At 50.0% G+C, this 14,898-nt stretch overlaps 1 protein-coding gene across 1 annotated transcript in view; it reads right to left on the reverse strand.

Moving 5' to 3' along the window:
- Positions 1-14,069, reverse strand: part of LOC146063192 (uncharacterized) — a 40,427-nt gene extending 26,358 nt beyond the window's left edge. The window contains exons 1-2 of the mRNA XM_083175345.1: positions 13,476-14,069; positions 10,915-10,994 (exon numbers count right to left, since the gene is read on the reverse strand). Of these exons, the coding sequence (XP_083031471.1) occupies positions 10,915-10,994; positions 13,476-13,994 (599 nt within the window). The 5' untranslated portion in view covers positions 13,995-14,069. The remainder of the gene's footprint in view (positions 1-10,914; positions 10,995-13,475) is intronic.
- Positions 14,070-14,898: the final 829 nt, after the last annotated feature.

A 14,898-nucleotide genomic window follows, 5' to 3' on the forward strand; every position in this document is an offset into this window, starting at 1 on the left:
AGTTTGTGGAGGAGTAGAGGGTGATCCACAGTGTCAAAGGCAGCAGATAGGTCCAAAAGGATAAGCAGGGAGAAGTGACCCTTGGATTTGGCTGACAGCAGGTCATTGGTGACTTTCACTAGGGCAGTCTCAGTGGAATGAAGTGGGCGAAAGCCAGATTGAAGGGGATCTAGGATGGAGTGGTCAGACAGGTAGCTGGTGAGACGCCTGTAAACCAGCCGTTCTAGTATTTTAGAGGCAAATGGGAGAAGAGAGATAGGGCGGTAGCTTGTGGGAGATAAAGGGTCCAGGTTAGGTTTTTTAAGAATAGGTGAGACCAGAGCGTGTTTGAAGGGTGAGGGAAAGATGCCAGTAGAAAGAGATAGGTTAAAGAGGTGAGCAAGGTGGGAGCAGCCAGTGGGGGAGAGGGAACTGAGGAGACGGGAGGGGAGAGGGTCCAAGGGACAGGTAGAGGGGGTAGAGGATGAGATGAGGGAGTGGACTTCCTCAGCTGTAGTAGGGCAGAAGGATGACAGAGTGGGGTAGTTGGTAGGGGAGGATGATTGGGGTGGGTAAGCAGCAGAGGGGGTATGGAAGGAGATATCATGTCGGATTACCTCAATTTTAGAGAGGAAGAAGGAGGCAAAGTCAGTGGCAGTGAGAGATGAAGGGAGGAGGGGTGGTGCAGGGCGAAGTAGAGTGTTGAAAGTTTCAAAGAGACGTCGGGGATTGGAGGAATGGGAAGAGATGAGAGATTTGAAGAAAGATTGTTTGGTATAGGAGAGAGCAGCGCTGTAGGAGGAGAGAATAAACTTGAAATGGAGGAAGTCTTCCAGAGAGTGAGATTTCCTCCAGAGGCGTTCAGCAGAGCGTGCACATATTTGCAAGAATAGTGTTATGTTGTTGTGCCAGGGTTGTGGTTTAGAGCGTCGAAGGGGAACAGTGTGGAGGGGGGCTACAGAGTCGAGAGCAGAGGTGAGAGAAGAGTAATAGAAAGAGGCAGCCTGGTTGGGGCAAGTCATGGTTGAGAGAGGAGAGAGGAAAGTCTCCAGGGAAGACAGGACAGTGGGGTCAAGAGACCCGAGGTTACGTCTGGTGACTGTGGGTCTGGGCAATGAGGGGAGAGGGGAGGAATGAGAGGGTGAAAGAGAGCAGATTGTGGTCAGAGAGTGGGAAGGAAGAATTAGAGAAATCAGAGAGATTACAATGGTGGGTGAAGACTAGGTCAAGGGAGTGTCTGAGATTATGAGTGGGGGTGGAGGTCCATTGAGAAAGACCAAAGGAGGTGGTAAGGTCAAGAAGGTTAGAGGAGGCAGCATTATTGATGTCAATAGGAATGTTAAAGTCACCGAGGATGATAGAGGGGAGGTCAGAGGCAAGAAAGTGTGGAAGCCACGCAGCAAAGTTATCAAGGAAAGGGGAGCAAGGGCCAGGGGGGCGGTAGATTACAGCCACAAGGAGGTGAATAGGGTAGAAGAGGCGGATAGTGTGTACCTCAAAGGTGGAGAATGTGAGGGAGGGCTCAGGTGGGATGGCGCGGAAGGTGCAGTTGGGGGAGAGGAGGATGCCCACTCCTCCACCCTGGCGGCCATCCGGTCTGACCGAGTGTGTGAAGGAGAGGCCTCCATAAGAGAGGGCAGCAGGGGAGGTAGTGTCAGATGCGGACAGCCAGGTTTCAGTGATGGCAAGAAGGTTAAAAAAGTGGGAGATAAAGAGGTCGTGGATAGTTGGGAGCTTGTTGCAGACTGATCTAGCATTCCAGAGAGCACAGGAGAAAGGAAGGGAGGGGACAGGTGAGATAGTAATTAGGTTGTGTGGGTTGTGGGTGCGTGTGAAAGGTGTGGAAGTTGAGAGGGGGTGAGACCTGACAGCAAGGACTGGTATGGGACTGGATCTAAGAGCCATATTTCTGTGTAAAGTTGATCAGAGTAGTGATATAGAATGAGGTTGGAGCTGCCTAGAATGAGTAGTGAGAAGGTGATGTACTGGAAGCGTGGAGAGCCTACAGGAAGTATCGGTAATGTATAAGGGAGACAGAAGCAGTGTGTGACAGCATTTAGTTAAGCATGGAGATCAGTGTCCAGGTTGTGCAGACTGTAGGTGATGATAATATTGGTAATGGTGGAAGAAGTCTCCCAACGGCGGAAGAAGTCTGCCATTGCCATGAAGCCGAACCACATTGCGTCATTTCAGGGTCAGTCTGTAGCATCGTTACCGTATCCTCATGCTTTTTCCCGACCAGCAATCCACCGGGAGCTACCCATGCTGCCCTCAAACATCAACGATCATTTTGCCCCATGCTGACACAGGTGAAGGAAGCAGCGGCATTAATCCTACATGCGTTAGCAGGAACCCAGAGACAGTACACAGTAAGCGGCCAGACACCGAGGGACCAGATTCCTGACCGCACATTACTCCTCCGCTACCGGAGACAGCACACAGCAAGCGGCCAGACACAGAGGGGCCAGATTCCTGACAGCACACTACTCCTCCGCTACCGGAGACAGCACAGAGCCAGCGGCCAGACACAGAGGGACCTGATTCCTGACCGCACACTACTCCTCCGCTACCGGAGACAGTACACAGTAAGCGGCCAGACACCGAGGGACCAGATTCCTGACCGCACATTACTCCTCCGCTACCGGAGACAGCACACAGCAAGCGGCCAGACACAGAGGGGCCAGATTCCTGACCGCACACTACTCCTCCGCTACCGGAGACAGCACAGAGCCAGCGGCCAGACACAGAGGGACCTGATTCCTGACCGCACACTACTCCTCCGCTACCGGAGACAGTACACAGCCAGCGGCCAGACACAGAGGGACCCGATTCCTGACCGCACACTACTCCTCCGCTACCAGAGACAGTACACAGCCAGCGGTCAGACACAGAGGGACCCGATTCCTGACCTCACACTACTCCTCCGCTACCAGAGACAGTACACAGCCAGCGGCCAGACACAGATGGACCAATTCCTGACCGCACACTACTCCTCCGCTACCAGAGACAGTACACAGCTAGTGGCCAGACACAGAGGGACCCGATTCCTGACCGCACACTACTCCTCCGCTACCAGAGACAGTACACAGCCAGCGGCCAGACACAGAGGGACCCGATTCCTGACCGCACACTACTCCTCCGCTACCAGAGACAGTACACAGCTAGTGGCCAGACACAGAGGGACCCGATTCCTGACCGCACACTACTCCTCCGCTACCGGAGACAGTACACAGCCAGCGGCCAGACACAGAGGGACCCGATTCCTGACCGCACACTACTCCTCCGCTACCGGAGACAGTACACAGCGGGACCCGATTCCTGACCGCACACTACTCCTCCGCTACCGGACAGTACACAGCTAGCGGCCAGACACAGAGGGACCCGATTCCTGACCGCACACTACTCCTCCGCTACCGGAGACAGTACACAGCGGGACCCGATTCCTGACCGCACACTACTCCTCCGCTACCGGACAGTACACAGCCAGCGGCCAGACACAGATGGACCAATTCCTGACCGCACACTACTCCTCCGCTACCAGAGACAGTACACAGCTAGTGGCCAGACACAGAGGGACCCGATTCCTGACCGCACACTACTCCTCCGCTACCAGAGACAGTACACAGCCAGCGGCCAGACACAGAGGGACCCGATTCCTGACCGCACACTACTCCTCCGCTACCAGAGACAGTACACAGCTAGTGGCCAGACACAGAGGGACCCGATTCCTGACCTCCTGCTACTCCTCTGCTAAATGAGACAGTACACAGCCAGTGGCCAGACACAGAGGGACCCGATTCCTGACCGCACACTACTGCGCCTTAATACTGCTTACTTACACTGTGGATATTTAAAATTGAGGGGGTTCTCACAAAAATAAAAAAAATAAATCATAATCAAGGAGTACAAGAGAGAGAGAGAGAGAGAGAAAAAAAAAAAGGTGAGATAGTAATTAGGTTGTGTGGGTTGTGGGTGCGTGTGAAAGGTGTGGAAGTTGAGAGGGGGTGAGACCTGACAGCAAGGACTGGTATGGGACTGGATCTAAGAGCCATATTTCTGTGTAAAGTTGATCAGAGTAGTGATATAGAATGAGGTTGGAGCTGCCTAGAATGAGTAGTGAGAAGGTGATGTACTGGAAGCGTGGAGAGCCTACAGGAAGTATCGGTAATGTATAAGGGAGACAGAAGCAGTGTGTGACAGCATTTAGTTAAGCATGGAGATCAGTGTCCAGGTTGTGCAGACTGTAGGTGATGATAATATTGGTAATGGTGGAAGAAGTCTCCCAACGGCGGAAGAAGTCTGCCATTGCCATGAAGCCGAACCACATTGCGTCATTTCAGGGTCAGTCTGTAGCATCGTTACCGTATCCTCATGCTTTTTCCCGACCAGCAATCCACCGGGAGCTACCCATGCTGCCCTCAAACATCAACGATCATTTTGCCCCATGCTGACACAGGTGAAGGAAGCAGCGGCATTAATCCTACATGCGTTAGCAGGAACCCAGAGACAGTACACAGTAAGCGGCCAGACACCGAGGGACCAGATTCCTGACCGCACACTACTCCTCCGCTACCGGAGACAGCACACAGCAAGCGGCCAGACACAGAGGGGCCAGATTCCTGACAGCACACTACTTCTCCGCTACCGGAGACAGCACAGAGCCAGCGGCCAGACACAGAGGGACCTGATTCCTGACCGCACACTACTCCTCCGCTACCGGAGACAGTACACAGTAAGCGGCCAGACACCGAGGGACCAGATTCCTGACCGCACATTACTCCTCCGCTACCGGAGACAGCACACAGCAAGCGGCCAGACACAGAGGGGCCAGATTCCTGACCGCACACTACTCCTCCGCTACCGGAGACAGCACAGAGCCAGCGGCCAGACACAGAGGGACCTGATTCCTGACCGCACACTACTCCTCCGCTACCGGAGACAGTACACAGCCAGCGGCCAGACACAGAGGGACCCGATTCCTGACCGCACACTACTCCTCCGCTACCAGAGACAGTACACAGCCAGCGGTCAGACACAGAGGGACCCGATTCCTGACCTCACACTACTCCTCCGCTACCAGAGACAGTACACAGCCAGCGGCCAGACACAGATGGACCAATTCCTGACCGCACACTACTCCTCCGCTACTGGAGACAGTACACAGCCAGCGGCCAGACACAGAGGAACCCGATTCCTGACCGCACACTACTCCTCTGCTACCGGAGACAGTACACAGCCAGCGGCCAGATACAGAGGGACCCGATTCCTGACCGCACACTACTCCTCTGCTACCGGAGACAGTACACAGCCAGCGGGCAGACACAGAGGGACCCGATTCCTGACCTCCTGCTACTCCTCTGCTAAATGAGACAGTACACAGCCAGTGGCCAGACACAGAGGGACCCGATTCCTGACCGCACACTACTGCGCCTTAATACTGCTTACTTACACTGTGGATATTTAAAATTGAGGGGGTTCTCACAAAAATAAAAAAAATAAATCATAATCAAGGGGTACAAGAGAGAGAGAGAGAGAGAGAGAGAAAAAAAAAAAGGTTGGGAACCGCTTGTTTAGAGAACGAACGTAGAATTGTGATGGATGTAAGCGACACCTACCTTATGTAGCATTGTGTCAACCCATTTGAAAAAGGCTAATTTCACTTTTAATAAGAAGGGTTTGAGAACAGTTACAGAATGTGCATTTCCTGGACGAGGCCAGGTGCTATCATGTGACCAGTGCTCAAAGCTACAATCTTCCCTGTTGGGTGTTTCAAAAATCGAGAAAATAGAACTGAGCATCTTACGGATGTTATGATTTCAGACTGTCTGGAACACAACACAGTCTACCCGCTTTCAGGGGAAAACGCAAACTTCTTAAAAGACAAAAACAGCAATATTTCCAGATGATCACTTCAAAAACAATAACAATTCCCAAGAGCCATGAATTTCCTGCTTTCATAATTGCAACATACACAACAAAAATCATTGTTAGTGTTCATTCTAGCACCCGCAGTTCCTGTTCCCTGCCTGGGGTGTCGCTGTCTGCTGTGGTGCTTCTAGCACAGTTTCGTCTGTATATCAGCACTGATATGCAAACTAGACCTGTGCTAGAAACACCACAGCAGACAGCAACACCCCAGGCAGGGAAGAGGAACTGCATGGGTTTTCAAAGATAGCGGGTGCTAGAATGAACACTAATTGTGAAGAGGTTTTCCTTCTCGCGAAATTCATTGGAACAGGATGTCCAATAAATTGTATGGTGTGTACACTCAAGTTGGATATGCACACAATTAAGTGGTAATTCCTGAAAAAAAGTTTACACATGCTTGCAATGTGAAGCGGCGTCCCGCTATTTGTAATCCTTTATGATTAGAAATGCTTCCTAAAAAGGAAATGATGATACCTGTGCGCGCGGTGTTCGGGAGCGTTTTTTTCTAAGTCGAGGTTGCTGGGGATCCCCAAGGTCCCGGACTGGGTGTGCTACGTCTGTGTACTGTAGAGCACCGGCAGCTCTGTGTGTAACACGGCTGACCGGGCTTCAGTAAATGCAGACGCTGCTCCCTGTCTTGGCGGGATGCAGTTAAAAATCCCGGCGGTCGGGATCCCGGCGTTCAGAATTCCAACGCCGAAATCCCGACACATTCTCCCTCCGTGGGTGTCCACGACACCCCTGGAGGGAGAATAAATTAGTGTGCCGAGCGTAGCGAGCCCGCAAGGGGGGGCGATCCACGTCCCCCCTTGTCGGCATTTCGGCTGTCGGGATTCTGAACGCCGGGATTCAGTACTGAATCAGTCTGGCGAGGTGTCGCGGCTCACCGTTTCAGGATGTGGAGTCCTTCGCGTGACCGCTTACCTCTTGGACAGGACCCTGCTGGCTCGCCCTGCTCCCCCTCCTGTTTGATACTCACCACTGCCGGTTCACTTGCTCCGTGTCAGTCTCTCTCCGTCTTCCTCCTGGGAGGGTACATACCAATGACCACTGACACTTCAAGCCGACCAAGAGACCAACACCTGTGAGAACCCCACAAGTAGGTGACCGGCGGGTGCACACGCCGCCACGTAACGGAAGACGGAGAGAGACTGAGAGTGGTGAGTATCAAACAGGAGGGGGAGCAGGGCGAGCCAGCAGGGTCCTGTCCAAGAGGTAATGGTCACCGCGAAGGACTCCACATCCTGAAACTGTGAGCCGCGACACCTCGCCAAGACGGATTCAGTACTGAATCCCGGCGGTCGGGATCCCGGCATTCAGAATCCCGACGCCGGAATCCCGACAGCCGAAATACCGACAAGGGGAGACGTGGATCGCCCCCGTTGCGGGCTCGCTGCGCTCGGCACACTAATTTATTCTCCCTCCAGGGGTGTCGTGGACACCCACGGAGGGAGAATGTGTCGGCATTTCGGCGGTCGGGATTCCGGCGTCGGGATTCTGAACGCCGGGATCCCGACCGCCGGGATTTTAACTGCATCCCGCCGAGACACTGAAGCCCGGTCAGCCGTGTTACACACGGAGCTGCCGGTGCTCTACAGTACACAGACGTAGCACACCCAGTCCGGGACCCGGGGATCCCCAGCAACCTCGACTTAGAAAAAAACGCTCCCGAACACGAAGCACCGCGCGCACAGGTATCATCATTTCCTTTTTAGGAAGCATTTCTAAATCATAAAGGATTACAAATAGCGGGAACGCCGCTACACATTGCAAGACTGTGTAAACTTTTTTTCAGGAATTACCACTTAATTGTGTGCATATCCAACTTGAGTGTACACACCATACAATTTATTGGACATCCAATCCATGACCCAATTTATTTAATTCTTCAACATTTTTTCTATTTTCAATTTTTTTTCGTTTAATTGTATTCTGCTATTCAGGCACAACATTCATGTACCACTTTGTAAATCATATCTATTGACCTTGAAGGAATGCACTCTTTCAGCCCGATTGACTGAACAGTGTATTGAAAAGGCCAATTGCTCTATGTATAAAAGCTACATTTGTAAAACAAATAAAGAACATCATTTTATCAAACATCTGTAGAATTTCAGTGACAGAGCGCGGCACCACCACGCATTCCAGTATCTTGTACAAACGGACACAGTCATCCGTTCAAAGTGCAGCTGCTAGTCAAAGAAAACACAAATAGATTCAGTGCGCAGGTACAAAAATTTCTTCTATACATCCAACTAGTTGGTTAGTTGGACTGAAAATCTGGTACTGTATGGGGGCAAATGCCAATAAGCAATTTGCTCACAAACTCAGGAGAATGGACAAAAACATTTAGTTAAATTGTTTAAATCAAATAGGTTCAACTACAGTACATTTTCTGAGTGACAGTTGTCCATTTTCAGATTTGGGAAACAAAGGACTTAATTACAAACTACATTTGCTCCCATTCAGTACCAGGTTTTTATTCCATCCAACCAACTAGTTGGATGGTTGGAGGAAAGTTTGTCTGATGTGTGGCCAGCATTAGTGGGAGCACCCTTGCATCACAGAAAAAGACGTTGGTAATCGCCTTTATTAAAATTGAATAGGTATGCATTAAAATGGAGGATGAATCATCTGGATGGAGGATGAGTCATCTGGATGGAGGATGTAGATAGTTTTTCTTTCTCTCTCTGCCTCCCTTGGCACTAAACAATTCTATTGTCAATCTCAGTAGTGCACCACTGACAGTCGAATACACAGGACCCCACAAAATTAAGCAATTACAGGGGTGACCTGTGACATATGCCTACATAGTAGGCCCATGTCAGTTATCACAGGAATTCTATATCAAAATATCCTATCGGTACTATACCGCTAACCAGTGCGGTATTACTCTCAGCAACCCCCTATTCCCCTTCCCCATAAACGTACTTAGGTATATATGTTATGTGTAAGGTAAAGCCGCTAACTCAAAACAGGTGGACTGTGCACCCTTCCTGAAACGGATATATTAACAGCCTTCCACCAGTAGCGCCAACCATTCAGAGCAGCGACACCAACTGGTACTGATCTGTAGTAAGCATTCTTAAATATGTTAAAAATACAAAATGATCACAAAAGTTGAAAATGTTGTGTTTGTTTTTTTTATTGACAGGTTTACATAGAGAAAACCAATACACAGAGTCACAAGATCACATTCATTTTGTGGTAGCACAAAGAAAGAAATGTGTACAAAAACCATTTGTTAAATTAAACATACTGCTCAAATGTTATTTGTGTGAATAGCCCAAACATTAAATACATTTCAGCTTTAAAAAAGGTATATAACTTCTAACCAGCGCTTTTATCAGCCAACATTTTGACTTCATCGTCACACTAAAGGCCCGTACACACTGGGCGACTGAGCTGAAAGTTGCTCAAAACAGCAGGTTTGAGCGGTTTTCTTCTCAAAGCCGCCCAGTGTGTATGGCCCAGCGATGAGCGGTGAGTGCTGCTGCGCGCTCCCGCAACATCGCCGGGAAAGCCGTGCATTCAGGACGGCTTTCCATAGAGCCAAAGCTTCCACAACTTCTCAAAACTTGTAGACCAATTCTACCCCATACCCAATCCAAACTTAATTAACAAAAAACCCAGCTCATAGATATACACACACACACACACACACACTACTGTGCAAAGGTTTTAGACACTTACTGCGGATGCCGAGCGAAAGCCCTGAAACTGCGATCAGAGTCTAACGGCTGCTGACAGATTGTTACGGAGGCGACGCACCAGCGTTTTGTGGGCACAGTACAGACAATGCAGGCGTTCAGACCGTGAGGTTGGGGGGGGAGCTGCGACGGCTGTGTGACACCACACGCAGCTGCTGCACCTCTAAACATGGTGACCTGGCACCTGTCTTTGTAGATAAGCTGCGCATTTTAGCAGTGGTGGTAGGACCCGACTTGCAGGTGGCCTTGCCCTGTGCAGCCCGCCTCCCCATTCTACAGCCGGGAATTATAGGTCATACTGAATTAGGACCTTAGGCTGTTGCGTAAACAAAATGCGGCAAAGTAAGAATGCTTTAAGAAAAATAGTAGTTTTAATAGTTTATTTTCATCAATTATTTTTTTATTTACAGGTTTCTTATATAGCGCAACAGATTCTGTTGCGCCTTACAATTAACAAAATGCTAAGTGAATGAACAGATGAGGAATCTAAATCAAATCAATACTAGGCGTAACCACCCTTTGCCTACACAACAGCATCGATTCTACCAGCTACATAACATCAAGTCAGGGATTTTGTAGGTTTAAAATACAGATAATTTCTAATGATGAATTTTTATTAAAAGTTAAAAAAAAAATTGTAGTATTTTCACAGTTAAAAAAACATACAGACACAATCCAGGACTTTCTCGCTGGTTCCTATTAAAATAACTGGACTCAAAACTCAACTTGGAGGATCATTGGTATCTGCCTCCAAATATCACAATTCAAAAGTATAGAAGACTTAATAGTCGACGTTGGAGGATAAGAATGACAAGCCATAAAGATCAAGGTAATTGTTCCTCACCAGAGGTACAGTGTATGGTTGTAGATCCAGAGAGACCAAGGACCCCCAAAATATGCCCTTTCTTAGTTATGGTCCAGAACTGGTTCCAGCAAGCATTAATGTCATTATCTGTAGACATGGTGGGAGAGTAACATACAGTTGACGTGTTTCACTGCACTCCTCTGCAGCTTCATCAAGCTACTATCTCACCATATCCACGTCACAGGTTGCTATGGGTTACAGAATCTTTTTGTATAGTCGCTAGAATACCAGATTCATAAAGACTTCTATACAGTTTAAAGGATAACAATGCTTATCTTAGCATTACCTAATTAAAATCACTGTCTTCTACTAAGAGGACCTTTGCCTGACATTTCCTGTAATGCTTCCAACCGACCACTATGCTGGGAATAGCTGACCTCCCCTGACATGCACCAAAAGCTTTTATTTTTCATTGGGTGTAGGGAATTGTACCTGTCAGCACTGGGATTGGCCAGAGGGTGATCGGAGGAGCGGTGGTCGCTGGATGCACGGTAACTGGGTGAGTAGTGGCGCTGTGGAGGAAAAAGTCAGTTAATAACCGATGATACAGAAACAAAACAAGTGGCTCTCGGGCAAATCACTATAGCAATTTATGTGGGGTTTAAATGGAGTAGGTCCATTTAATGGACAGGCAGTACACACCTCAAATAGGTTCTAATTAAAGGAACTGTACTCAAACTGAAGGACAGATTAAGGAGATCTAGGACTATGGGAAAGGGCGGGTGACGATACAAGTCTGATTACAAGTTGGAGTTGTGATGGAGGGCAGCCTTTTATATATAGGACAGGGAGTTGATGAGACATAGGGTGAAATTTACTAAGATGTGAAATACACTTCATGTTGCTATGGGTAACCAATCACATCCTGTCTACTATCTAGAGCAGGGCTGGGCAATTGCGGCCCTCCAGATGTTGATGAACTACACATCCCAGCATGCCTTGCATCAGTTTCAGCATGGCCACATAGCAAAACTAATGCAAAGCATCCTGAGAAGTGTAGTTCATCAACATCTGGAGGGCCGCAATTGCCCAGCCCTGATCTAGAGGGTGGTAAATAAATAAGAAGTAGCTTCTGATTGGTTGCCCATAGCAACATGAAGTGTATTTCACATCTTAGTAAATTTCACCCATACCCTCTATATTGGCGATGGTCACTGTTATTAAGTGAGTGAATGGGCGGACAAGAGATGTTGGGGGTGGGTACAGGACTGGTAGTGGTTATTGAGCCACAGAAGATAAAAAAGATAAGCACGTGACTATAGCAGGGGTCAGGCATCATGGTGGGCACATGACAACGGGAAGTGGGACATGATGGGAATGGTCTCACCTGGGTAACAGGGTTGTAGACATGACTGGGGCACAGTGAGGACCAAATTTATGAGAGGAGAAAAGCAACGAGACAGGACCACAATTATAGGATGGGCACATGGCTGGGGAAGTGGGTAAACAACAGAAGTGATGAGGGATCAGGGGCTGGCAGGCAACTTTTAGCCTTAGGGCAAATGCAATCAAGTGGCCCAGCTTTTCTACCAGCGCAAGGGCTAAATGGATGCAGCAAAATTCTGCAAACTATGATCCAGTATGAAAGTCTGGGGGCACATAGTGTGGCCAGTAAATCTATTTTTTATTTAGCGGGTAGGCAGATTGTACAGTGTAAAAACCTTCAATAGGTACAATGGAGCCTTTCTTTTGTATCGCTTATCCTCGTGGCTGGTAGGGGGTGTCCCCTTTATTCCCCTGCCCATTACACATATACAGGTCCACAGTAGAAGGGCTCCTTACACCTACATCAATGTACACGGCAGGAGAGCTGCTTACACCTATAGCAATGTCCACGCTAGTAACGGCACTTGCACATACATGCAGGCAGGGTCACAGACACATACATACAGGGACTGTCATAGAGGGAGGCAGGACCCAGTCATACAGACTGAGGCACCTGCTGGGTGGGCAGCTCTCTAATCTTCCATGGCCAGCCAGTCAGGATGGAAGAATATGTCTTTGTAGCCCCACCCCTCATTTGGGTCAGAGACGTATGTTCTGTGCTACACCAATCCAGGCACAGCTCCTGTGACTCCACTATCCCTGACCAAGTAGGGATGGCCATCGGTGCAGATGCCATCGATGGCGATTCTGCACCAAGCCATCGATAGTAGTAAACTATTTGATGGATCTATTATGACTGAATGGCCCGTGGGTCAATCAGAACTCGGGGCAGGACTTCCGGGTGTCAGAGCTATGCTCCGTGTCCTGGCACCTTGAAAAAAAAAAGGAAACATTGGTTCTCTTTTGCCATTGATGTAGGGAAACCATCTGGTTCGCCCACATCGATGGCAAAGGTATTGGACATCGGCCATAAACCGATCGATGGTTGATGGTGATCCCTAGCCAAGATATAAAAGCAGCAGAGTCAGGAGAGAGCCTATCCAGCCAGATGCTTCCCTTAATTGCGGACACACGACACTGGATCTGATCAAAGCAGCTTGTGCCCCATCCAACCGCTCCGCCACCAGCAAACACACCTTATTTTTGCATGGCCTCACAGCAGCAACCTTCTGTTCCACAGTGGTTTTAGTATTATAATATTACATGCGCACTTGAGGTTGTGAGGGAGAACTCAGGGATGAGGAGCTACACACTGCAGCCTCCTATTGTATTGCAGCACAGACTGAGCGGCCTGTGAATAACTGCCCTCACCGACTGCTCCCCAAAGCCAGCCCTTTATGTGTTTGTGGCCCTGGAAGGCTGAAAATGTAGTTAACCAGGGGCACCCTGCCTCTGTGTGGTAGGACCACAACTGGGAGAGTGGACTGGTGAGAGGATTGGCAAACATTACCAAAGCAGAGGGAGATTGTGACGTGGTGGGTAGAGAGGTATGTAGCAAATAGGAGGAAGGTCATGGCCTGGGGTGTACAGTTAAAGGAAGAAGGAAAAATGCTTCAACAAGAGTAGGCGTGGCATCACAGTACCGCGGGGGCGTGGCAGGCACTCACCTGCTCTGCGCTCTTGCCCTCATACGGCCTAGAATTCGATGGAGAGCGGCTGCGGTCCGAATAATAGGGTGACGGGGAACGATCAGGAGATATAGAGTGGTCGCAAGAGGATGAACTGCGTGAGGTAGTCGGTCGATGGCTTGGAGAAGGGGAGCGGGAACGCCGGTGCCAGTCTGCGTGTCTGGAGCGGGAGAAGCCGTAGGATCTGGAGCGGGAGCGCCGGCCAGGGGAGCGGGAGCGCCGGCCAGGGGAGCGGGAGCGCCGGCCAGGGGAGCGGGAGCGCCGGCCAGGGGAGCGGGAGCGCCGGCCAGGGGAGCGGGAGCGTCGGCCAGGGGAGCGGGAGCGCCGGCCAGGGGAGCGATCCCAGGAACGTGAGCGGCGGCGTCTGGCCGGAGAGCGGTAAGGTCTGGTTGGCGTTGGTGAGCGTCCCCGGGACCAGTTTCGCGATCTGCTGCCGGTTCTGTCACGGCTCAGCAGAGGCGGTATGTCCGGGGACAACCCGCGCCGCATCCGGTACATAGCGAACACCGAGTCACAACAAACCGCCTCGGAAACCGGACCACGAGCACAACTCTAATGTTGCAGCGCGCGCATCTGACGCTGCAACGTCGTGACGTCATTGAGGCTGCGCCCGCCATTTTACTACACCTAACCCGGCAGCTTTACGTCTCAGTGCAGCGCCATCTTACTACACCCGTCTCTTTCCTTCCTATTATATCTGTGCCTGGGACAGCCAATACCATAAGTGTTTCCTAGGAAAACCCGAGACGTTGTACATAACTGAATACTCATAAATATATGATATATAGACTTAAGGCCCCCATCCACTATTGTGACTATCCAAGTGGCCTTGGGAATGAATGAGTGACTCGAGACTCTTGCGCGTCCATGTCCCGGCAAATGGCGCACAGGGTCGGGTCACCCCAGTGCAGCGGTGGAGGCTCCATCTGTGTTTTTGATGATAAAGCCTTAACAATGTATTTTTATCTATAAATTTAGAGTATTATTACTAATAGCGTGCTGTTCCTGACCTGATCATTTATTTATTTAGTTACTTATATATAGCACACACATATTCCACAGCGCTTTACAGAGAATACACATCCGTCCCTGCCCCAGTGGAGCTTACAATCTATATTCCCTATCGCATGTACACGCACTCAGACCACGGTTGCCGACTTTCAAAAAATCCTCTCCGGGAGAAGCCCGGAGAGGAATCTTGCATTACGAGTTTGGGGGCGGGACTTAACTGTGACGTCATTAAGCCCCCCCCCCCCCCCCCCCCCATTACGGCAAATAGCTGAAATAACTGATATCCGTGGAGGGGGCGGGGCTAAAATGACACGTTTGTGGCATTTTAGCCCCGCCCCCTCCCCTGAGACCCGCGGATTGCGGCATATAAATGCCGCGATTGCGGGGGCTC

This window comes from Crinia signifera, chromosome 3 (assembly GCF_055691185.1).
Source record: "Crinia signifera chromosome 3, ASM5569118v1, whole genome shotgun sequence".
NCBI lineage: Eukaryota > Metazoa > Chordata > Amphibia > Anura > Myobatrachidae > Crinia > Crinia signifera.